This window comes from Erpetoichthys calabaricus, chromosome 7, assembly GCF_900747795.2.
Source record: "Erpetoichthys calabaricus chromosome 7, fErpCal1.3, whole genome shotgun sequence".
NCBI classification, from domain to species: domain Eukaryota; kingdom Metazoa; phylum Chordata; class Cladistia; order Polypteriformes; family Polypteridae; genus Erpetoichthys; species Erpetoichthys calabaricus.
Genome location: NC_041400.2, coordinates 166844754 through 166868188, shown reverse-complemented (window position 1 = coordinate 166868188; position 23435 = coordinate 166844754). Strand labels below are relative to the sequence as shown.

The 23435-nt window shown below is 40.3% G+C and overlaps 2 protein-coding genes across 6 annotated transcripts in view; one reads left to right on the top strand and one right to left on the bottom strand.

The window, feature by feature from the left end:
• gfm2 (GTP dependent ribosome recycling factor mitochondrial 2) overlaps positions 1 to 17478 on the top strand; it is a 37705-nt gene extending 20227 nt beyond the window's left edge. For all 3 annotated transcript variants that reach the window (XM_051929511.1, XM_051929512.1, XM_051929510.1), the window contains 8 exons: positions 3955 to 4054; positions 5463 to 5640; positions 8901 to 8977; positions 9828 to 9966; positions 13562 to 13750; positions 14007 to 14122; positions 15531 to 15713; positions 17000 to 17478. In XM_051929511.1, coding sequence (XP_051785471.1) covers positions 3955 to 4054; positions 5463 to 5640; positions 8901 to 8977; positions 9828 to 9966; positions 13562 to 13750; positions 14007 to 14122; positions 15531 to 15713; positions 17000 to 17122 — 1105 coding nt within the window. In that variant the 3' untranslated portion in view covers positions 17123 to 17478. The remainder of the gene's footprint in view (positions 1 to 3954; positions 4055 to 5462; positions 5641 to 8900; positions 8978 to 9827; positions 9967 to 13561; positions 13751 to 14006; positions 14123 to 15530; positions 15714 to 16999) is intronic.
• The window catches only part of hexb (hexosaminidase B (beta polypeptide)), a 64181-nt gene continuing 58217 nt past the window's right edge, over positions 17472 to 23435 (bottom strand). For 2 of the 3 annotated variants that reach the window (XM_028805678.2, XM_028805677.2), the window contains exons 12-14: positions 23160 to 23250; positions 20366 to 20470; positions 17472 to 17749 (exon numbers count right to left, since the gene is read on the bottom strand). In XM_028805678.2, coding sequence (XP_028661511.2) covers positions 17686 to 17749; positions 20366 to 20470; positions 23160 to 23250 — 260 coding nt within the window. In that variant the 3' untranslated portion in view covers positions 17472 to 17685. Of the gene's footprint in view, positions 17750 to 20365; positions 20471 to 23159; positions 23251 to 23435 lie in introns of those variants that run through there. The other variant, XR_007935370.1, reaches the window with a different exon arrangement.

Sequence of the window (23435 nt, the reverse complement as noted above, 5' to 3'; positions counted from 1 at the left end):
CTGGTAATTTCGTTATAACCCTCCTCAGATCATCTCAGGAATTGTTCAGACCTTCTGAAATGGAGCTTTACTCTTCTTGGATAACCCAGTTTGTATCTTGGCCAAGTGATGTACTTTAATAATTTTCACATATTACTTACTATACTATTTAAAACATTGTTTTGCTTTTGTCAACGTATTCAGTGTATTACATGAAATTACACTTCACACCAGCCAGGGGTTTTCACCGTTTCCTCCTCTTCTTCCATCAGTGTTAGTGAACTGGAATTAGGGTTAATCAAATCCAGTGATACTATTCCAGTGCCTCATAGTTTGCATTCAGTAGCCTTTTGAAAATACACTTTCCTGTTATTGATGACAGGGTGTAGCTCAGTTTCATCATTGACAGCCATATTTCATTTGTGGAAAGGTATGACATGATGTGTCTTCAAACATGTCTCTTTCAGCACTGATGTTGTTAACCCCTGTTAGCTGACTAACTTTAGCTCCCCTGTTATGTGCGTAAGTTGTGTTGGTATTTACCTGTTCCTTTCATCCAGTGTTTGCCCTGACCACTAGGCTGTTGTGTCCTTTATGTATTTTGTATGGTTACTCTGTGAATTCCTTATATCAGCAATACTGTGATCCTAAAGAAAATCATCATGGTTGCTGTTTTTAATTCATTTTTGCTGATGTATGTCATGGCCTCAAGTTAGTTGAGTTCAAAGTGATTTTAACTTTAGTTGAGATCAGGTATCTCTCTTGATTTATTTGTGCTTCAGTCTGCTTACAGCTGCCTCCTTATTTAAATGTCTACACATGGATTCAGTTACTGTCATTCACTAGGAAGAAGAGGTTAACGTAAAGAAATGGGCATAAAGTGCATGTCTCAGTGAATCTGATTTCCAGTATTTTTATTCTTTCCCCATGTACTGACAGTGTTAAGTGTATTCAGAAAAACTTTGGAAATATAAACTTACATTTTTACATAAGCACCATACAGAAAGTAAAATTGTGGCCAGACTGCCTTGATCCATATATTAAGATCATGAGTTTTGATTCTCAACTTTATCAATATTCTTCTAGCCTACTTTGTTCTGTTTTGCCCCATTCACGACATTTTGATATTGAGCATTTGCCTTTTAAAAACTGAAATATAATACTGCATGTTATGGTTGCCTTAATATGCAAGGCTTATCCTCTTCAATAAGAGTATAATGAAGAATCTGAAGACAGCAGGCCATTAAAAATTCCTGGTCATTCTATTCACTGAATCATTCAAAAGCCCTTTTACGGTCAACTACTATGAATGCAAAGTGCAGACTAGACACATAAGTGTTTTTTGTTTTTCTTGCGTTAGAATAATACAAATTTGTTGGTACCCTTACAGCTTATTAAAAAGTGCTGTTGAAAAGCATTTGTCCCATATATACCTGGATGCCTTTGATATGTCATTGAGTAAAGCAAAGCAAATGTGAAAAGAGATCAAGTATTGCTTATTCTACAAAGATATACGCATTTGTTGTACCCCTAGAGAAGATTGGAGTGATTTTTCAAAATAGCTGGGTTTTTCTTTCTCTCCCATCAGTATCACATGTCTCCAGTTGTGAAATCAGACATTCAATTGATGTATGTGGAGAAAAGTAGTCACTCTGTTGTTTGGTATCATTGTGTATCCCACACTGAACATGAACAAGAGAAAGCAAAGGAGGGAATTGTCTGAGGAGATCAGAAAGAAAATTATATACAGTCATGTTAAAGGCAAAGGCTATGAGACCATCTCTAAGCAGTGTGATGTTCCTACAACAACAGTTGCAAATATTATTAAGAAGTTTAAGATCCATGTTACTGTAGCCAGCCTCATTGGATTATGTCAGCAAGACAAAATTGACCCCAGAACAGCGAAAAGGACAGTGAGAATGGTAGACAAAAAGCCAAAGACAACTTCCAAAGAGATACAAGCTGAACTCCAAGGTCAGTGTCTGATCACATCATCTGTCACTTTCTGAGTGACGGTGGGCGCAATGGAAGAAGATCCAGGATGACTCCACACTTGAAAGAAAAACATTAAAAAACCAGACTGGAATTTGATTGGAGTTTTTTGGCAATGCACATCAAATCTCTCTGTACACAGACAAGAAAATTAAGCCTTCAAAGAAAGAGCACCATAACTACTGTGAAACATGGAGGAGGCTCAGTTATGTTTTGAAACTACCTTTGGCACAGGATGCCTTGAGTCCTGCTGGAAACAATGAAATCTCAAGACTATCAAGACATTCTGCAGCAAAACGTCCTGCCCAGTGTCAGAAAGCTCTGTCTCAGTTGCAGGTCATGGATCCTCCAACAGGATAAAGGAATGGCTAAGGACAAAACATTGGACTGTTCTGAAGTGGCCTTCTATGAGCCCTGATTTGAATCCCATCACACATCTGTGGAAAGAAACGAAACATGCAGTCTGGAGAAGACACCCTTCAAAACTGACACGGCTGGAGCAGTTTGCTCAGGACGAGTGGGCCAAACGACCTGTGGACAGGTTCAAAAGTCTCATGGAGAGCTCCAAGAATTGCTTGTTTGCAGTGATTGCCTGTAAAGGTTGTGCAACAAAATGTTTGGGTCCCATCGTTTTTGTCCACGCCAATTTTGTCTGTGTTATTATTTGAAATATTCTGTTGAATCAAAACTCTAAAGCAAAATCTGATTTTTGTTAAATACAGAACAAACAATGATGGGTGCCGATTTCAGAGGCAATTGTGAGTTCTTTTTTCTTTTTGCCACTTCTGCATACTTACCTAACAGCAGTCTTTTTTAATAAAAAAGCAGAATGTGCATTTTAGTACTCAGTGGTTTGTTTCCTGTAAACATACTTTATTTCTAGAAAGCATAACCTTCTACATTATGTATAATGCAACATCAAGAACAGATGATTGCTGCTTTTTTTACCACTAGGGCTCGATTGCAGTCATTCTGTTTTTGTGTCATATACAACATATAACTTTAAACAATAAAAAGATGGAAAAATCTGTAAAATTAGCAATAGAAATACCCTACGACAATAACAATTGCGGAAAAGAAGAAACGTCTAACATAACATACTGCCTGTCTTATCGCACTTGTGTACCGGGGTTAACCAATGCCAAGAAGCAGGTCTACATCCAGCTGAGATGGTATTTGTGACGCATGTGTTCACAACCAAGGCCGTAACTCCAATGAAAGATTTTTACAACAGCACCTAGAATGGCCGTGAGTGCACTGCACAACTACGTAACTTAATTCACATCACAAAATTTGTTGAGCCCTGGCTGGTTGTTTTTGTAACTTATTTTGCAGGGGACACACACTCCCTGAAAAGTAGATTCTTTTACCTTGGGCCTAATACTAGTCCAAAAATATCTCCACACTCCTCCATATGGATGGAAGAGGAAAAAAATGCTTGCACACTAGCACACTAGAGAATAAATGCAAGTTTAGATGCTGATTTAAGTTTCTGAAATAAGTAGCCCTAAAGCTCTATTGTCATGTTTGCACATTCTTCCAGTGTTTATGTGGCCTTACCCAGGTACTCTGTTATTCCTCTTTAACTGTCTCCTGCTTTCTGGTCAGTGCCACAGTCTCCAGCCCATATAACATAGCTGGTCTCACTACCGTCCTGTAGACCTTCCCTTTCACTCTTGCTGATTATACCCAAAGACGAGCGTGTCAGGTTAATCGGCAGAAACAGATAGGCCCAGGGGAGGATGAATGAGTGAGTGAGTGAGCTCTCTGATGGATGATGTCCTTTTCTGGCTGGTCCCTACTTTACAGGTCCAAAAACCCCAACCCTGAATTGTATTAAACAGCTTTGAGAATGTTACATTATTACATTCTCAGGTAGCTCTCTCTAGATAAGAAGTAAATTAATTTCCTATGAAAGGGAATTATCTGTTAAGAGACATTTTGGTGATAGTATTCAAGATGCTTTTTTACGTATCTTTTCAGAGAGAGAATGAGTCGTCTGCTTCTCCCCTTTGCTGACCAGCATGTTGAAATTTCATCTCTGACCAGTGGAAACATTGCACTTACTGTGGGACTCAAGCAGGTAATTAGATTTTTGGACAGTCAGTACAAGCAGGGTGCCATGGGAGTGGAGATCTGATGTTGTGGCTCTAATCCCATGCTTGGTCGTTGTTTATGTGGAGTTTTCCTCCTGGTACTCTGGTTTTCCCAGTACTGCCAGGATATACTTCAGCCTGAGGCGACTCTAAATTAGATGACTCAAGTTGTGGAATGGTGTGTTATGAGTCTGTATAGGTTTTGCTTATAAACGGATTATCATGGGTGCTCTGTGGTGGTGAACTTTCTTTCTTTAGATATTCTGAAGGTACTATGATTTATATGCAATGTGGCAGGCGGCTGGCGTCCATGCCCAGCCGGGACGCCCCTGCACACTATATTCAGGGGGAGCAGCCCTGGACAGTGCAATACCTCCCCCTGGATGCTAGATGGCCGCCCCCCTGGTGTGGAGCAGTGCCTCAGTTTCCCACAGGGCTCCCTGGGAATTGGAGTTGGGTGCAGCCCTGTTGGGTCCCGCAGGCACCGCCAGGGAGTGCTGTGTTTGGGACTCCTGAGCCCGTGTGGGCAGCAGATTCATCACACCTGGAAGTGCAGCCGGAACTCGGTGATCAAGCACCTGGAGCACTTCCGGGTGAACTATAAAAGGAGCCAGCAACCACCACTCAGTAGCCAGAGTCGGGTGGAGGAGGACAAGGTTGCTTGGGAGGAGTGGTGGTGCCAAGGAGAGGAAAGTGCTTGTTGTACTGGTGTGATTAGTGCTGGGACTGTGTATTACCTGTGGGTCACGGGGAAAACGTGTGCCCACAGGGGAAGAAAATAAGTAGTTTATTTTATTGTACACGTGCCTCCATGTCAATCTGTGTCGGGTCAGGCGCTATATAGCGTCAAGCTTACAGCAGGTTATTGTGGTTAATTGATCTTAAATAATTGATCTAGTAAACAACAAAACCTCATTTTATATAGTACTTTTTCATACTGACCACTGTCTCAATATGCGTCACACATACAATAAAAATAGACACATAAATAATTCTAGAATTGCACTTGCAGTTTCTTAGAATTATACATTGAGTCTTCAGTGGAGATTTAACTTGCAGATTTGTGCTTTGCTTCTTAGTGTATTAGCATGGGAGATCTTTAACTTCCATTATGTCTGTCCATTTTTATAGATGGCCATAGTACATTAACACATTGACATCAGAACTGTGTCCTTTTCTGCTGTGTTGAACTATAGTGGGGATTATTTTTTCACACCTATTGTTTCACCATAATAAAATGTTTTAAGTCTTGCTTTAAGTATATCTCTTTACAATATTTTTATAACTGTATTAATTTCTACCTTGTGCATTATTATAACAAAGATGCAGAGTCTAACTTACACATTGCACCTTTCTTTGGAGATGTGCATTAATGTTTTCTCTTGCCACCATTAGACTGCCACTGGAGATACAGTTGTTTCAGCAAAGTCATCTGCAGCTGCTGCAGCCCGAAGAGCAGAAAAGGATCAGGGAAAAAACCAAGACAGGGAAAGGCTGATGCTCGCCGGAGTTGAAATCCCACAACCCGTCTTCTTTTGTACCATTGAGCCCCCGTCAATGGCCAAGCAAGCAGGTGAGATCCTAAAATAAGTATTGGGTTCATCACAAAGTGCACCATGTAAGAAGACTTACAACTTAACGTCCAGTTAATGGTTTTAGAAAATATCAGTTTAATTTTATGGGCTAGTAAATGTCTGTAAATCTTTTCTGTTCAAGCTGCAGCTTTTCATAGGCCTGTGTTTTCGGTCAGGCAGAGGCCTATTTTTCAACTTTTACTGAAAAAATTGTTTTACCACATGGTGTAATGTTCTTTGTGACATGAGTTCTGTATTCTTTTTACTGGTGACACATTTTCTGCTAAGAGGACAGCATTTATTTCACAGGGGAACATGAATGCCAGCAGACAGCTGATGCTGTTCTGCAATGACTGCCACACCAGCATTGCTTGGAAAAAAAGAATAAAAGTTCAGATAGTTGTTATATACACTAACAGTAAAACTATTGTTCTATGACTGCAATTTACTGATATGCTAAGCTCTTAGTTGTAACTTGTTTTCCATTGACTGTTATTCACATTACGTAGATCAGGGGGCCCCAACTTCCGGTCCCGGAGGGCCGCAGTGGCTGCAGGTTTTCATTCTAACCCTTTTCTTAATTAGCATCTGTTTCTGCTGCTAATTAACTTCCTTTGAATTCATTTTCATTGACTTGCTCTTGAAGACTCAGACCCCTTAATTGTTTCTTTTTCCTTAATTAGCAGCCAAACAATAATGAGATACAAAATGAGCCAAAACATGATCAGCAAACTGTGTCCATCATACAATATCTGAAAATAAAGAAAGATGAAGGTCTCAGGAATGTTGATCTGCTCAGGTCCGCAAAACATTTCAGCAGTTGCTCTTAGAAAAGAGAAAATCGACAATTTCACAAATGTCTGCTATTGCACAATGAGAGCAGCAACAAGCCTTGGAATTAAAGAACGAGTTTAATTAACAACAAGACTCTGCACCTCATTAAGCAGCTGGTTGGAATGAAATTGGTTGGAGTTTAAGGCCCTGACTTAGCTGGTCCTCTGTTGGCTCACTCACTTCACATTTCATTTCTGTTTAGGTGGCTTGTAAGGAAAGAAATTAAGCAATTCAGGGGAACAAATCTTAAAAAACAAGTCAATTAAAATTCATTCAAAAGAAATTATTTAGCAGCCTGAAATGTAGAACTACCAGGTTTAAAAACAGTTTTTTTCCTACTGCCGTTCGTCTTTTAAATGAAGCATTTTAGTATTTTACTAGGGGGCTCTGCCCCCTGCTCGCTTCGCTCGCCAACCCCTGGCGTTGGGACATGACAAAGAGTGAGATGTATGAATTAGATATAGAATAGTGTGCAGCTTTGGATGATGCGCATAGAAATATCAAATAAAGTATCAAGAAGCGGAAAGCAAATGTCTATGCATTGGAATGTAGGTGTGTTGTTTTCATCAGGACGTAAATGTAGAACAATATCTCTGTGAAATGGAGGCTCACCATCTTTACTTTGAAAGACAATTGCCACTTCATTAACGACGGGCAGATTGTATCGTCTTGGATCTTGTTCTTTGTCCTTTATCAAGACCAAAGCAAATGTAGTTGCCGCTATACCTTCTGCATTTGCTTTTGTATTTGCCTCCTTTTCAACTTCATGTAGCATTTTTATAGACTTAGCTAATGGGTGATTGTTTATGACATGAGTGACGTTTCTCATTATAAGCTCTGTGCATTGTTTGTTTTCAGGAAGGTTCATGCGTTGATAGATTGCCTCATCTGGATCTAGGATGTAGATTTGTGCATATTTGCGTTGTTGATTTGTTTCAGGGTGCACTGTTCCAATGCGATGCAATATTTGTCCACATATGCGAAAGCAGTATGGGCCATTGCCTTTTGGTGGCCTGATATGTACTCCAGTAGATGCAAAAGCAAATGAACTATTGTAGGATCTAATGCAGTTCATAAAGTTTTTACTTTCAGGCACATCGTTAGTTAGAAGCTTCTTTAGATATTCAGGATATGAATGTAAAGGAGGCAGTCTAATCTGACCTTTTTGACAACAACGTGTAAATTCATTACTTGTATTGCCAGTTGTTTCTTCTGTGAAGTTAAGTGAATGACAATGATTGCAAATGACATTCATTAATCCCAATGAATTTTCCTCAATAGTGGATTCCTTATTGAAGGCGTTTTCAGCCATTTTGCGTAAGCGTTTAACAGGTGTGTGGCGTTGATGTCCGCGACGGGCATGTTTCGCTTTTTGCGTTTGATTGCCTTTTTGTTGCATGTCCATTATTTGTGACGCGCTATTTTTTTCTTTTTTGCTGCCTTGCTGTTGTGCGCTCGTCTGTTCTTTTTTTTTGGTGTGTTTAGTTTCGTGTGCAATGTGTTTCGTGCTTTGCCCGCGTTTGACTACTTTTTTATGTGCCTTTTCCTTTTTTAGGTGCTTGTTGCGCCTCATTTCTGTGACTCCTTTTTGTATGTGCTCACTCCTGTTTTCTGTGGTCTTGTCCGCCTCTCGCGGCCCCTCATCCGCCTTTGTCGCCCTCTTTTGTCCGCCTTTCTCCGACTCTCGCGGACTCTTTTTGCGCCTGCGCCTCTCGCGGACCCTCATCCGCCTCTCTCGCCCTCTTTTGTCCGCCTTTCTCGGCTCCTCAGCCGACTCTCGCGGACTCTTTTTGCGCCTGCGCAGTACGTCTTTTTGCAGCTACGGCCCATTGCCGGATGTGCCTGCGTCCATCATCCGGTTTAGCATTCTCGGTTAGTAATATGGATTGTAGGCTGATTTTAACTATGTGTTTTTATTAATGTCTTGTGCATCATATTTTCGTTCTGCAGCACATCTTGGATGTTCTGCTGAATGACAAATAAAACTGAATTGATTGATTGAATTGATTGATTGATTGAAAAACAGGTCAGTAATTAAGAAAAGGGTTAGAATGAAAATCTGCAGCCACTGGGGCCCTCCAGGACTGGAATTGGGGACCTCTGACCTAGATAAATAATCATTTTATTAAACTCCTTGATTGCTGTCCCTCTTTGTGTGAGTGGTTGTGTCCACTCTGTGATGGACTGGTGTCTTTTCCTGGTTTAGTCCTAGTGTTGTGTCTAACGCTATCGGAATAAGCCATGCCTTTAGAAAATGGCTGGGATGGCTAGAGTTCATGTGTTTTGTATAATCTGTATCATGCTCCACTGTTCATGTGCATTTTTATTGGACATGTCCTGCAGTTGACTACAAAAAATGCTTTGCTTTGGTTAATATAGATTTACTTTGGGATGTAATGAGATCTTGTACATTTTTTTCTTGCAGAATTAGACCATGCCCTAAACTGTTTACAGAGGGAAGATCCCAGCCTAATTGTCAAAATAGATCCAGACTCTGGACAGGCAAGTGGAGTGTAAATCTTGGGAGCTCATGATTTAAGTGTAACTGGAATTCTCTCTCATCTGTCAGTAGTACTGTATATTGCAAATCAGCAGAATGTACTTTAAATAATAATACATAACTCACAAATTGAGGAACATTTCATAGTCAACAAAGCAGAACAATTGTGCTGTTTTGATAAGTATTAGGTGCAGCTTGGAAAAAGACCTGCCATCATGTCACAATGTGTTTACAGGTGTGTGTGAGCAGGAAGACCCCTTAACATGTAGGAATGTTAAGACTATTTATCTGTGACATCTGTTCAGTTTTAAAAATAGAGGAGCCAAAGCCTGCCCATTTTTTAAAACTTAAAGAATAATAAATGTAATTAGATGAATTTGTTTAAGGTACAGATGCAATTTAAACTTGACAAAACACATAAATATTGCATTTACATATATTTGAGATGCTTACATCCATCCATCCATTTTCCAACCCGCTGAATCCGAACACAGGGTCACGGGGGTCTGCTGGAGCCAATCCCAGCCAACACAGGGCACAAGGCAGGAACCAATCCTGGGCAGGGTGCCAACCCACCGCAGGACACACACAAACACACCCACACACCAAGCACACACTAGGGCCAATTTAGAATCACCAATCCACCTAACCTGCATGTCTTTGGACTGTGGGAGGAAACCGGAGCGCCCGGAGGAAACCCACGCAGACACGGGGAGAACATGCAAACTCCACGCAGGGAGGACCTGGGAAGCGAACCCGGGTCTCCTAACTGCGAGGCAGCAGCGCTACAACTGCGCCACCGTGCCGCCCGAGATGCTTACATGTTTTGTTTATTTGCTGATTTCATTTTAGACTGTTCTGTGTGGAATGGGAGAGCTGCACATTGAGATTATCCATGACAGAATTAAAAGGGAGTTTGGGATTGAGGCTGACCTTGGGCCACTGCAAGTGGCATACAGAGAAACCATTATGAACACGACTACTGCCTCAGGTATGTGACAAGGTCTTGAATCATTCATGGACTTTCTGCAACGCTGTAACAGATACAGCAGGTCTGGCAAAATGACATTAAGACATGGTGCTTCAGTTTGCTCCCACACTCCAAACACGTGCAGGTTAGGCAGATTGGAGTTGCTAAACTGACCCGTGTGTGTGAGTTCACCCTGACATGGACTGGCACCTTGTCTAAGGACACCCTGTGCCTGCTGGGATCCAGCTTCTCCATGACCCTACTCAGGATAAAGCCGGTTTAATAAATGGATGGACTGGTGGATATGAAGACATTGTAAGTGGAGCCTCTGTTTTAAAAAATGGAAAACTTCACTTGTATTTTGCTTTCTTTACATTAAACATTTGAAGAAGAAAAATGACCAACCCTGTATACAGTAGGATGCCAAGACATTACACACACAGGTCTACATTTACTCATCAATTAAGAACGTTCAGTTAATCTAGCATGTCTGTGTAATGGGGGTGAAAACCATTGGGAAAAATCGCACGCAGGCCCGTCACAGATAGAGCACTGAGGTGGTGTACTGAAGCAGCTGTCATGAACACTGAAACACACCGAGTACGAAGCAGGGCTTCCGACTATCAAGGACCAAACTCCAAAGTGACATGTAGTTCATGCATTTGTGGCTTGATTTGTATGTTTTTAATTGAACAGCAGAATCATTTCTGTTGTAGCTTTTAACACATGTTTCACGAGAGCCATTACTACCCTTGCTTAATTCTTTGTTGTGATGTGTGTAAATGATATTAGATTGATGGTTAGAGGTTTGCACAGCAATTCTGTGTATTTATAAAGATAGTAAGTAAAATTTGTCCAAGAAAAAAAAAAGTTTTTAGTTCTATCTTGAGAAGCAGAATCAAGTTGCATTTGTTGCATATTTCATGTAGTACTAGGGTATTGTACCGTGTTAGCCATTATGAATGTAGTGAAAAGTCAAGCAAAATGACACATTTTATTGGCTAACTAAAAAGATTACAATATGCAAGCTTTCGAGGCAACTCAGGCCCCTTCTTCAGGCAAAAAGAAGAAGGGGCCTGAGTTGCCTCGAAAGTTTGCATATTGTAATCTTTTTAGTTAGCCAATAAAATGTGTCATTTTGCTTGACCTTTCATTGCATATTTCTTGAGATTTAGCTTGTTGATGACATCCTGATGATGTAGAACTCTGAATTTAAAGCCGCTGTATTGTTCTAGCATGTGCACAGACTCAACACATTCATCTTTAGTTTTGAGTCTCAAAATGGGTCACATTGATATGCATTTGCAGAAGCAAAGAGGACAAAATATAATCAATCTTGTATTGAAAACTGAATGTGCTCACTGTTTGGGTTTTAGGTCATAATCAGGTTTGTCATGTTTGAAGTTGTCTCCATTGCCAGAGCCACCATATATTTTTGAATTCTTTTTCTTTTCCATTTGAAGTGAATGTTTCTTTTAGTGCCCATAATGCCTTTGACACGTAGGGTGAACACTTCACTAAACTGTACTTGGCACTAAACCAGTTGCTGTGATAACTTAATTTAAATCTCGTCGTCCAGAGTGACCGTGTTCAACACATTTATTCAAAAGGTTAAGTGTATCCATTTAAGTCTGGGCGTCTTGACACTTCTGGCTAAAGCTGATTTCTGACAGACAAGCACACTTTGACATAACATTTTTAATGGTGAACAGCACCTCAAAGAGAAAGCAAATGAAAACTACGTGACATGCACTGGGTTGCCATTAAACATAAAACACTTGCTTCCTTGTCAGAGGCCTTAGCTTAGAGGTGTCAAACTCGAGATCTGCAGGCCAGATCTGACCATTCTACATTTTTAAAGCAGCCTGCTTTATCAATATTCAAAATAAGTTGCCTAAGGCCTCACAGTGACTGCTTGATTTCAACGAAAAAAAAAAAACAAACACCTTTACCATGCTGTCCATTTTAAGTAGAGATTGTATCCATGTGTAATTTAGCCAGATGACATTTACTCTTAGAATTAAAAGTCGTTTCCAGTGTCTGCTTATGTGTACCACACTACACCTGAGTGCACAGAATGGAAACTGAGGGCTCATACAAGTGACGAGACAAGAAGGTGACACACCACACTGCCACAAAGAACTTGTGTTTTTGGCATGCGTGATTCTGATGAACATTATTGGAGTTGATATTAGTAAAGTCATAGATTAGCACCATCTAGTGGTGATGTTTCACATTTTTACTTTAGTTAATGATGTCATTGAGCTGAGCCTCTGGCATTGATGCAGACAGAGCACACATTTGTCTCGCAACTTCAGCTTTAAACCCTCAACTCAGTTTGGCTTTTGAAGGCATTGTCAGTGTGTAGAGACGTTTCACCAATGTTTATTTCTTTATATTCATGCATATTTGATGGACTATTAAACAACTGTTTAAACATTCTTAGTGGAATATTTAAAAGGTACAACATTTCTGTACTTGCCTTGTTATGGAAGCTTTCATTGCATTCAACAGTACTTGCAAGTACATTCTTACTAGCTGTGCCGAGATATGTACAGAGGATGTTTGCTATTCATTTGAATGTTATTTATTTTTATGTTTATGAAACAAATATGTAATTCTGTGTTTAACTGTATCTTATGATTTCACACGTCATTGTGTGTTGTTGATTTGCTCGTCTGTCCCAACTAGCTTAAGTAAACAAAGCCAACTGGAAACTCTTGTCTGTGTGGTCACTGGAAAAGCGTCAATCTAACGGTGGACTCAAGCAGGGCACCCAAGGCAGAGGGCAGGGCACAGCGTGATGCCAGTAGCTCAGCTTCACGCACACACACACCACTCCGCTCACTTTTTAAAGCTGCAGTGTCAGGGCAGGCCACCTTTCTGTGACTTGCCTGGCTGCTGCCACCACCCTACGTGATGCTTTTGTCTTTCCTGCTGACTTGAGTGTTGCATTAGGATAGAAAACACATTTGGATTTCAGGTCGTGTTAAATGTGGTTGCATATGGAAAAAGATGATCCGCTGTGGCAACCCCTAACAGGAGCAACCAAAAGACAAAGAACAAGTTAAATGTGATTGCTATCCATTTCTGACCAGCTCCAGATGTGGTCTTTGTGAATCCTCACCAGTGTGTTTAGAAATATTTTTTATAATGTTTAAGGTCAGGTGCCACCAGACTGAAGTGTGTTAATGCATGTGTAAATGAGAGTATTTTGCTTTATCTCCCAACAGTCGCTCTCACTTGACTTTATGCACCCAGATAATTTTTTCACTCCGTGTCGATTTTAATTCCCTGCCTGCTGGTAGTTTCCCTAAACCACTGCAATGTCTAAGATAAATAAAAGCTGATAAAAAGAGGAGGCCGTTTCAAGAGACATCATGATTGTGGTGAGCAAGCAGGTACCCATGAGTCTCATTTGTAAAGTTAATAAGACAGCGCGGCTTGTTGATATTTCCTGACCTGCATTGGGTATTTTGGCCCTCAAGAAATTTTGAGTTTGACCCCCTGCTTTAGCTAGTAGGCCACATCTACCCAGAAAAGCCCCTTTTAATTTGTTTTTGCATTCTTTATAGCCAGTACAATACATTAAAATGATTTTTTCCTTTCTGGGCAGACACACTGGACAGAACAATTGGAGGGAAGAGACACTTGGTGAACGTGCAGCTTACGGTGTCACCCTGGCCGCAGGAGGCATCAGTTTCTACCCCAGTGATCAGCTATGCAGAAAGTGTACAGGAAGCAGCACTGGCACAAGATATGAAGAACGCTGTGGAGAACGGAGTCCTCTCTTCCTGTCTTCAAGGTCCGTGCTAATCTGCAGTTACATCGAAGGGGGCACATTGATGCTCTTTCATTTTAATAGGCCAGCAATGGTGAAGCCAACTGGCAAGCAAATCAGTACTGGCATTTCAAATTTTTGATACAAGCTTTCTGTTGTTTTAATACTGGGTGATTATAAAAAGATTAGAGAAAATGAAAGAACAAGCAGGGACCAGTGGTAGATTGTGTATGCCAATAAACAAAAGACATTTTAAATGACGATGTGCTGCTTCTTCCAGGTCCCCTTTTGGGCTTCCCAGTGCAAGGCGTGCAGGTCACAGTGCTCTCCGTCGCAGCAGAACCAGGAACGTCTTTGGCCATGATTTCTGCCTGCTCTTCCCGCTGCACACACAAGGTACAATTTTTTTCCAAATGCACATGATTTACAGTCTTTCCCCCATGCTCGACATCGTAGGGTGGCAGAGGGGAGAGCTCAGTTGACATCGCCAGGAAGTGTTATGCTTCCAGTGCTTATGCTGCGTTCCATTTGAACCGGGAAGTTGAAATTTCTGAGTTCCAATTAGAAAGTTTCAACTAGAACACCCCACAAGTCAGATTTCTACTCGGAAAGTCGTGAGAATCTCACCAAACCTGACTTCAAAATCCAAGATGGCTGCACTGTGCATCAACAGATTATACGATTTATAAGCACTTTGGTCTGTTTGTGTCTCATTAAGTCAGTCGTACACGCAGTACTGTTCAACTTCTATCTGTGGACATGCTGTTGCAGTGTTTGGATACCCAAAGCACCTCGTAATGCATTCTTCTCAACTTGTTCAGGCAGTTTCCTGTATTCCAAAACACCAAGCACCACAGCTTTTCCTGGAGGTGTTTGTTTTTGAAATTTGGAACTCGAGACAGAAAGAAAAAAGCAGCAGAATATTAATAGCCAATTAGGAGAGAGGTGTTTTGATTTAGGCTGTAAAGAGTACAGTGGTGCCTTGGTTGCGAGCATAATTCATTCTGGAAAGCACTCGTATATCAAAGCAAATTTCCCCATAAGAAATAATGGAAACTCAGATGATTCGTTCCACAACCCCAAAATATTCATATACAAATGATTAATACAAAATATAAAGTAAAAATACATAAAACAAATTAACCTTCACTTTACCGTTGAAAAGAATCGTGGCTGGTGTGAGGGAGACGAGAAAGAGGAGATGAGGAAGTTTATGGTGTAGGACAACTTTTATAACTAATGGAATGCCTGTTATCTGTTGGCTCACTGGAATTGTTTTCTTTTTTTTGCGACTTTAACAAGGAAACTGTCCAATGGCAGGTGCTTTTACCTCCTTTTGAAGATTTCACGGAAATGTGACATTGCATTGTCGTTAAACAGATTCATCGCTCGCACACAAAATAAAAAAAATGCTTTACGCACACACACGTGGTCACAATGCTATAGTAAACGGTATACGCTTGTACGGATGTTGACTATACAAGTGAGGCACGCCGACTGATACTGAGCATGGGAGACAATTACCCACAATCCTGCAGAGAGAGAGAGAGAACCACCATTGGCTCAGTTGTGATCACGTGACACTCGGCAGACAGTGTATACATACTACTCGTATTGCAAGACCTCGATCGTTTATCAAGTTAAAATGTATTAAAAATATTTGCTTGTCTTGCAAAACACTAACAATCCAAGGTTTTACTGTATTAGTTTAAAAATTCACATTTACAGAAAATTAAAGGATTTTTCATCTAGCCACCATGCATTTACAGTAGATGACTGCTTTATTTTCCACTCTGGCGTACAGGCATTGAAACAAGCTGGATGTCAGATCTTAGAGCCGCTGATGAGTTTGGCGATTACTGTGGATGAGGACTATCTGGGCCTGGTGCTGGGGGATCTGGCGCAGAGAAGAGGCAACATTCAAGAAGTCCAAAGCTGTCAAGACAACAAGATGGTGTCCGCATCTGTGCCCCTCGCTAATATGATGGTAGGTGCTGTCTAGCAATCACATGGAGGTGTTCGTTTTAGTTTTTTTTTTTTGTCCATCAGCAATATGTGACGTCCTGTTCACTGCATACTGCTGTGCCACCTGACATTTTTAAACACAGGATGAGTCAAACTTATGTTAACACTAATGGTACTGCTATGTATATACTTATATAATTTATGTGCCACATATGCTACATGTGTTGAACATCAAGGCGAACAGGTCGAGACATTCTTGTAAATCATCTCACACATATGAAGTCTGTTTTGTGAATAAATTGTTTCCGCCATTCAAATGTTAACATAATTTAATTTTGACTCACCCTGTATAATATTAAGAAATGCTTTTGCTGTCACTGAATTTCCTGATTTGAAATGTGATTGATAGAATGTTAGTTGTCCTCAGGAGGAAATCTCAATAAATAAAGACTTTATAATGACAAACAAGTCCCTCTCAACTATATACCAGAATGACTAAAGACAGTCCCAGTATTGCTGTTGGTATAAAGGAGCCCCCATTGCGTTTACTGACACACTTCTGCTGGCTGGAAGTCCTCAGTGTTACTGTGTCAGAGAGGATGTGCAGCATTGTTCATAATGGCACACACACAGATTTGGGGGTCCAGAGTGCATCCCATAACTGAGCCCCCCTCTTGAATAAGTCTGGTTACAATAAGGCTAACACCTCAGTGGTAGAGGCCCCCATGGTGCTAAATAATCTCATTTTTTCTTAGGATGTTTTAGGTTTTTTACTTATTAGTCTTTTAACATGCCCTACTTATTATATAAAGCTTAGCAACCTGAGCATTCAATTTGGATGACACCTTTAACTTGACATTTTATTTTACACTGTTGTTCACTGACAATGAAGCAAGCCAAATGAAACAGGGGATTAGAGATGAATGAGATGCAATCCATCATATAAAGACAAACCTACATTTCCAGTATAAAATGTAGAAATAGACAATTGTTTTTGATAGAAGTTGATTACTTTCGTTTTTTAACCAACCTATACATTTACTAGAAGATGTTTGGTTATTGTTAGCACAGCTGAGACCCATTTTTCTGTTCAAACGAGGAGACCCACTTCAAAAAATCCACTCAGTAAAATCAAGTTGTGAGGTGAAGGTCCCTAAAGTCCTGCTCTCCAGCCACACTACTTGGTTGTTTATTCCACGCGTCTGTGGTTCTTTATGTGAAGTTCTCTTTATAGTCGTGTCCCCTGATGTGTCATCACCGAGTGTAATCCATTGCCTTAATGTTTTTGGCTCCTTCTCCATTTTCTAGGGCTATTCAACTGTTCTCCGGACATTAACCAGTGGGACAGCCACGTTCACTCTGGAGCTGTCCAGCTATGAGGTGATGACGTCACAGGACCAGAGTGCCCTTCTAAACAGAGTGAGGCACTGAGAAGTCCATACCTTGCACTGGACCGGCTGCATTTTCTTTTCTTACGCACTGCACTAGGACTTGGAGCTCAGGGGTGTGTGTTTTGTAAATTGTGATCTTACATGAACTGGACTTGATTACAATGGCCATTCCAGGCTGGTTCCTGCCTTGTGCCCAATGTTGCTGTCAAATTCCAGCTTCCCATAGCCCTGAACTTGGGGTTTGGAAGATATGAATGGATGGTTTTCTATGTTTACTGTAAATGTGATCAACAGTAGTGCTAAAAGGCACTTGATTGTATTAATCTTATTTTATTCTACACTGTCTTTAAAAAAAGCTGTAATTGAGTAAATAAGAGACATCAGATTACTTTATAATACAGAAATCATATTCATTTTTATTTTGCAACAAAAAACCCTGATCTGCATGAAATCATTACACATTAGATACACTTATTTGTAATTTAACATTTCACAGTAAACATAGTGACTTGTTTAAATGTTGTTGTCATCATCTGAAAAGTGCAAGCATGGGCTAATGGCTGTGCAGTGCTCCCTTTTGTCGTGAGGCGCTCCAGAGATTCACTACAAACCTTCGTACTCGTAGTCGCAGTGCCCTACAAAGAGGGGTTGAGCTCTTACGCCGCGCCTGTAGGGAAAACAAATGTAATAATTACACAGTAAGATGACGCTTAATAAATCTGTACTGTCTGATTATGGATAACAAACCATTACTATTATCCTCCACCAGAAGCCATCATATCAGGGTTCGATTCAGTCTGTCCATGTTCTTTATTTTGTTTTTTAAAGCCCTGTTCTGATAGGATCAGACTTCAGAACGTACGTCTATACAGTCACTGTTACCACAAAATATCAGTAATTTTTAACCACCGATTTGAGTGGGATATGGAAAAATTACAAAGATAAGCGTACCTCCTATGGCTGTTGTCACATTAAAACAGCCTCACGTGGTGTAGCTACGTAACTATTGGTGGCAACCAGGGTTAGGAAGATCTGCATGCGGAGCAGGGCTGAAGCTCTGTGCCTCATCCTCACCTCACATAGCCATTTGGGATGTGAGGGCACAGTTAAGGAGTTGTGCAAGAAATGTCCTTCTGTCATGGAGTCTTTCAGAGACTGGACAAAACATTGAGAATGTATTGTTGGCGTTAGCTTCTAGCTCGCCATCTATAAACTTACCTTGAAGTCAGACAATCAGCATGCATTTAGTGTTTGTTAAAACATTATTTAGACCTAGAAGAGTCAGGCAAGTTGTTAACCTACCAAAGCTGCAAGTTTGAGCCCTCTGACAGGAATTCTGTGTTTGGAGCTCCTTTGTCCACAAACTCGTCCACCACAGGAAATGACAGAATTTTAACAGCACACTGATGTGCTAACCTGAGCTTAGTTTTCAGAGATGCTTTAGCGCAGCCCTTAAAGAGTTATTGACATGAGCGATTCAGCTGGGATTAAAATTACCAATGTCCGCCTGTCATAATGACTTTATCTAACCATCTGGACCAACCCTGTCCAAATAGGGCTTAAGACAAGTAAGTCATTTTAAAAGTCTAAGGGGCAGATTATTAATATTTTTTTTCTTTTTTTGTAATGAATTTTTTGAGTGAAGGAATTTAAACGTATAAAAAGGGACCAGCTGAAAATGAGAAAAGTTAGAAACCCCACAGGATGACCACCCGTCCCACCTTAAATAAACCTTAGCAGCAGAGTCAAAAATCAACAAAAAAACATTGGTCAAAGTTAAGAAAAATAATTAGGCAACAGAGGCAGGAATCACACCACCGACTGAACCTAACTGTGCTGTAACTGTGACGTCAGTGGGCAACAAATCCTAGCAGGCTTCACTGTTGAGAGTTGAGTGGACCAGTTCTCAATGGACTCCAAGGACATGCCATTAATCCATGAGGGAGACAGTTGCCAATTGTCAAATGAAAAGCTCAGCTATTTTCAATTGAGAGGCATAAAGTAATTCACCTGCCACATTGCCAAGACTGCACAGCTCTGATTGGTGAGCGCAAATGAAATTAAGTAAAAACAACCCAAAGGACCGTGGAGGAGCACCGGCGCTGTCTGAACTCAGTTCCTCATTAGAGACACACGTGCACTCCGTAGCCTGTACATGCTGTGACAGACGTACAGGATACATCAGCGTGGTCTCCACACACGTGCCACTGCTACCCAGACATGCCCTGCATAAGCTTGATTACTCAACGCTGTCCCTACTTGAGTACTGGCAAACAAATACTTTTAAAGGTCTGCTGCGTAACTTAAAGCAGATGTAATTAATCTTTACAGTGCAAGAGCAACTAACATTTAGTGACTTGTGCCTGACCCGCTATAGCGTATACAGCAAACAACATAAATGTACAGTGCATCCGGAAAGTATTCACAGCGCATCACTTTTTCCACATTTTGTTATGTTACAGCCTTATTCCAAAATGGATTAAATTCATTTTTTTCCTCAGAATTCTACACACAACACCCCATTAATGACAACGTGAAAAAAGTTTACTTGAGGTTTTTGCAAATTTATTAAAAATAAAAAAATTGAGAAAGCACATGTACATAAGTATTCACAGCCTTTGCCATGAAGCTCAAAATTGAGCTCAGGTGCATCCTGTTTCCCCTGATCATCCTTGAGATGTTTCTGCAGCTTCATTGGAGTCCACCTGTGGTAAATTCAGTTGATTGGACATGATTTGGAAAGGCACACACCTGTCTATATAAGGTCCCACAGTTGACAGTTCACGTCAGAGCACAAACCAAGCATGAAGTCAAAGGAATTGTCTGTAGACCTCCGAGACAGGATTGTCTCAAGGCACAAATCTGGAGAAGGTTACACAAAAATTTCTGCTGCTTGTACATGTACATGTGATTTCTCAGTTTTTTTATTTTTAATAAATTTGCAAAAACCTCAAGTAAACTTTTTTCACGTTGTCATTATGGGGTGTTGTGTGTAGAATTGTGAGGGAAAAAATGAATTTAATCCATTTTGGAATAAGGCTGTAACATAACAAAATGTGGAAAAAGTGATGCACTGTGAATACTTTCCGGATGCACTGTATAAAGATGGCACATGTCACAAAGTGAAGGAGTCTACAGATAAGTCAAACTGGCCCTGTGGCACAACTCAGAGTGTGTCCAGTTGTGCTTATAAAGCTTCACTAAAACATCACTGAGACTACAAGTGGCTGGCAGATTTGTGAATTTTCCATTTGCTCATTAATGTCTACAAATGAACACCTACTTGACCATGCGGCAGCGGTGAAGAGTCAGGCGACTGTACGCATCATTGAGGTTTGTTACGTCTTCAGAACTCCACAGCCTTTCAGCAACAGCACTGGCCCGTGGCCTTTAAAAACAAGAAAAAAAAGTTTGTTATTAATTAAACAAGTCTGGGAGTTTGCTGAGCAACAATCACCATTGTGCATGGCACCGTATCTCATCTAGTATCTCTCTCAGGACAGAGACTGGGACTATGACATGCCGCTCTGAGAGCCCTGGTTACCGTTTCAAGGTTTGTGGTTGGCACACTGAGGACTGAACGTGAGCGCTTCATTGATGTGCCGTGTGACTAACACCACTTCAAACGTGTGTAATTCTAAGAAGTAAGAGCCGTCAATGACAGACACTGTAAGCAGTCAATAGGATATGTGTGGTCAGTGCATTTAATAGGCTTTGCACTTCTAGACAGAAACTGATTATATTCCTAGACAATATTTTATTATTTCTCCTTATAAGTTTAAACTGCTTTCTTTTTCTTTTATTATAAACAATTCTTGCTTTTTTCTTTTGTTGCATCAGTCTGTGAGAAAGCACTTCTTGTGGTTTGCTAGATGTTTCCACAGGTTTAGTCCCCAGTCAAACACCGATTAGATAATAAACCTAAAAGCATTTCCTTCCTAATCCATTTGGTTTGTTTAATAATAATAATAATTCATTACATTTATATAGCGCTTTTCTCAGTACTCAAAGCGCTATCCACGCAGGGAGGAACTGGGAAGCGAACCCACAATCTTCCACAGTCTCCTTACTGCAAAGCAGCAGCACTACCACTGTTTGTGACAGCAACCACACTGACCTGAGACCTTTGATATCCTTCAGTATGAAGCAAACCCTGGAGCTGTTCACATGAGATATGAATGTGAGCTGACCACAGCACGGACTGTGCATGATGGGGAAACTCTGTGCGAGCTGTGCCTGTCGTACTAGGCACTCTCTGCTGGTAACCAGGCAGTATGCTGAGAGTTTAAATATAAGTCCACACGTACATACACATTGACATCAAACAGTGTAATGGTATTAGCAACACTAGAACAACATTTTAAACAATCAATGAAATTAAGTGAAACAATTAAATATAATTTATATGTGTAATTCAATTTACAAAGGCAGCATAACAACATTAAAGAATAGATATATAAAAGTCAATGTATGTGTGTGTATGTTAGTGTGTTCCAGCATCACTTCCGAAAGGCTGGAGCAATTTTCATGAAACTTGGCACACATGTTTCTCATTGGTCGACTAAAAACACTGTAGGGTGGGGCGTGATCCTGCTGTCTTGTATGCATGTTATCATCCAGTTGACACTCAGAATGACCACCAGAGGGCGAACTGGAGGTGACTGCCAGCATTCTATATGTTTGAGCCCACAGCACCCCTGTTGCTTTTGAAATTAAATAGAGTTGGCAGGTTCCGAGCGTCAACTGGATGATAACATACATACAAGACCGCAAGACAAGCACATTAGTGAGTCTTCATTGTTTGTTAATTTATTTATTTTTTATTATATATTTCTCAAACAATTTAAAAAAAAAAAAAAAAAAACTTTTTCTCCTGGGCAATGCTGGGTATTATTATAATAATAATCACAGGAATAAAAAAGTACATTCCAATGAAAATGATCAGTTGAGAGTCAAAATATTACACAAGGTCAATTTGACCTGAAAGATCACTATAATACAGAAATGAAGCTAATCAGTCCACAATAATAGAAATTATATCATAAAGGTCAGAATCATGTAACATGTGGAAGAAGTGAATCCTCAAAATACGTTGGCCGTATCAACACATACTTCTGAATCTCAGGAATTATATTTCTGATGTTATCGGATTGTAAATTTTCATTGTAATGTACTTTGTTTTTCATGTGATTATCATTATATATACTGTATCTTTTCTTTATTGTTGTTACATTATATATATATATATATAAATTATTTCTCAGTTGTTTCACCTAATTTCATCGATTGTTTAATACATTAGTACTATATATTGTTCTACTGCCTGCTTGCCCTCGTGCTTGTTCTGCTGAATACTAATGGAGTTTTCCTGGCAGAACATCATGTGGGTTGTATGTTGAATGATTTTTATATAGAAGGTTGGTATAAAATAATAATTTGTGGTGTGATTAGTGTTTGATGGTGTGGCTTTGAGGTGATGAAACCCTTTTCCAGAGTGCATTTCCCATCATCGAGCCTGGTCCATTCATGGAGCTATCATGTCATCAGAAGGCCTGTTGATCGGCCGTGCCTTAGCAATTCCTCATCTGCTTACTTATTAATATATCTGTGACGACTCCTGCTCATGTGAACAAACAACTGGTAAAGACTGAGTGCAGCTCACTGCCCTTCTTCTCATAATGAACATAAATAGTAACATCAACTCTGCTGGAGTGATCTTTGAAGTAAAGCTTTTGTCCCACCTGAAGCCTTTTTTGTAGCTGGAATAGCAGATAGAGAATCCACCACATATAAAAAGGCACCTACAAAACTGCAAGAGCACACATTTCTGAAAGGCTGGTCTTTGGAGCTGCCTTAAAGCCTGAGTTTGAGTGAGTGTGAAAAGTCACATCACATGAGAAAAAAATGAACTTATCCTCAAGATGACAGCATTCAGTGTGCAGATAGGACTGGGGCCATAGTATTCCGCTTTCAGGTTGTTTAATATACGGGCTTTTGACATCAAATTACAAGGCCTAATAGCAAACTGACATTTCTATTTGACTGAAAGACATTGTGATAAGAGAAGAAAACAGTACCAGAGCCTTGACATGAGGTTGGTGGCGTCCACATACTCTCCCCAGAGACAGGCCTCTCCTCCAATCACCAGCTTCTTCTGCTCATCCGTCCCTACAGTTTGAAATTTAGGAACACAACAGTTAAAGAAGGAAATGTCTGAGAATGGAAGACATGAGTACTGTCAACACTTTAAAATGGACCTGTCATTGTATCTTTTGGTGAAAGCAACCTATTTAATCTAATGAACTACTGGCTGGATTAAAAAAAAAGGTGTTTATAAATGGCACCTATGCAGT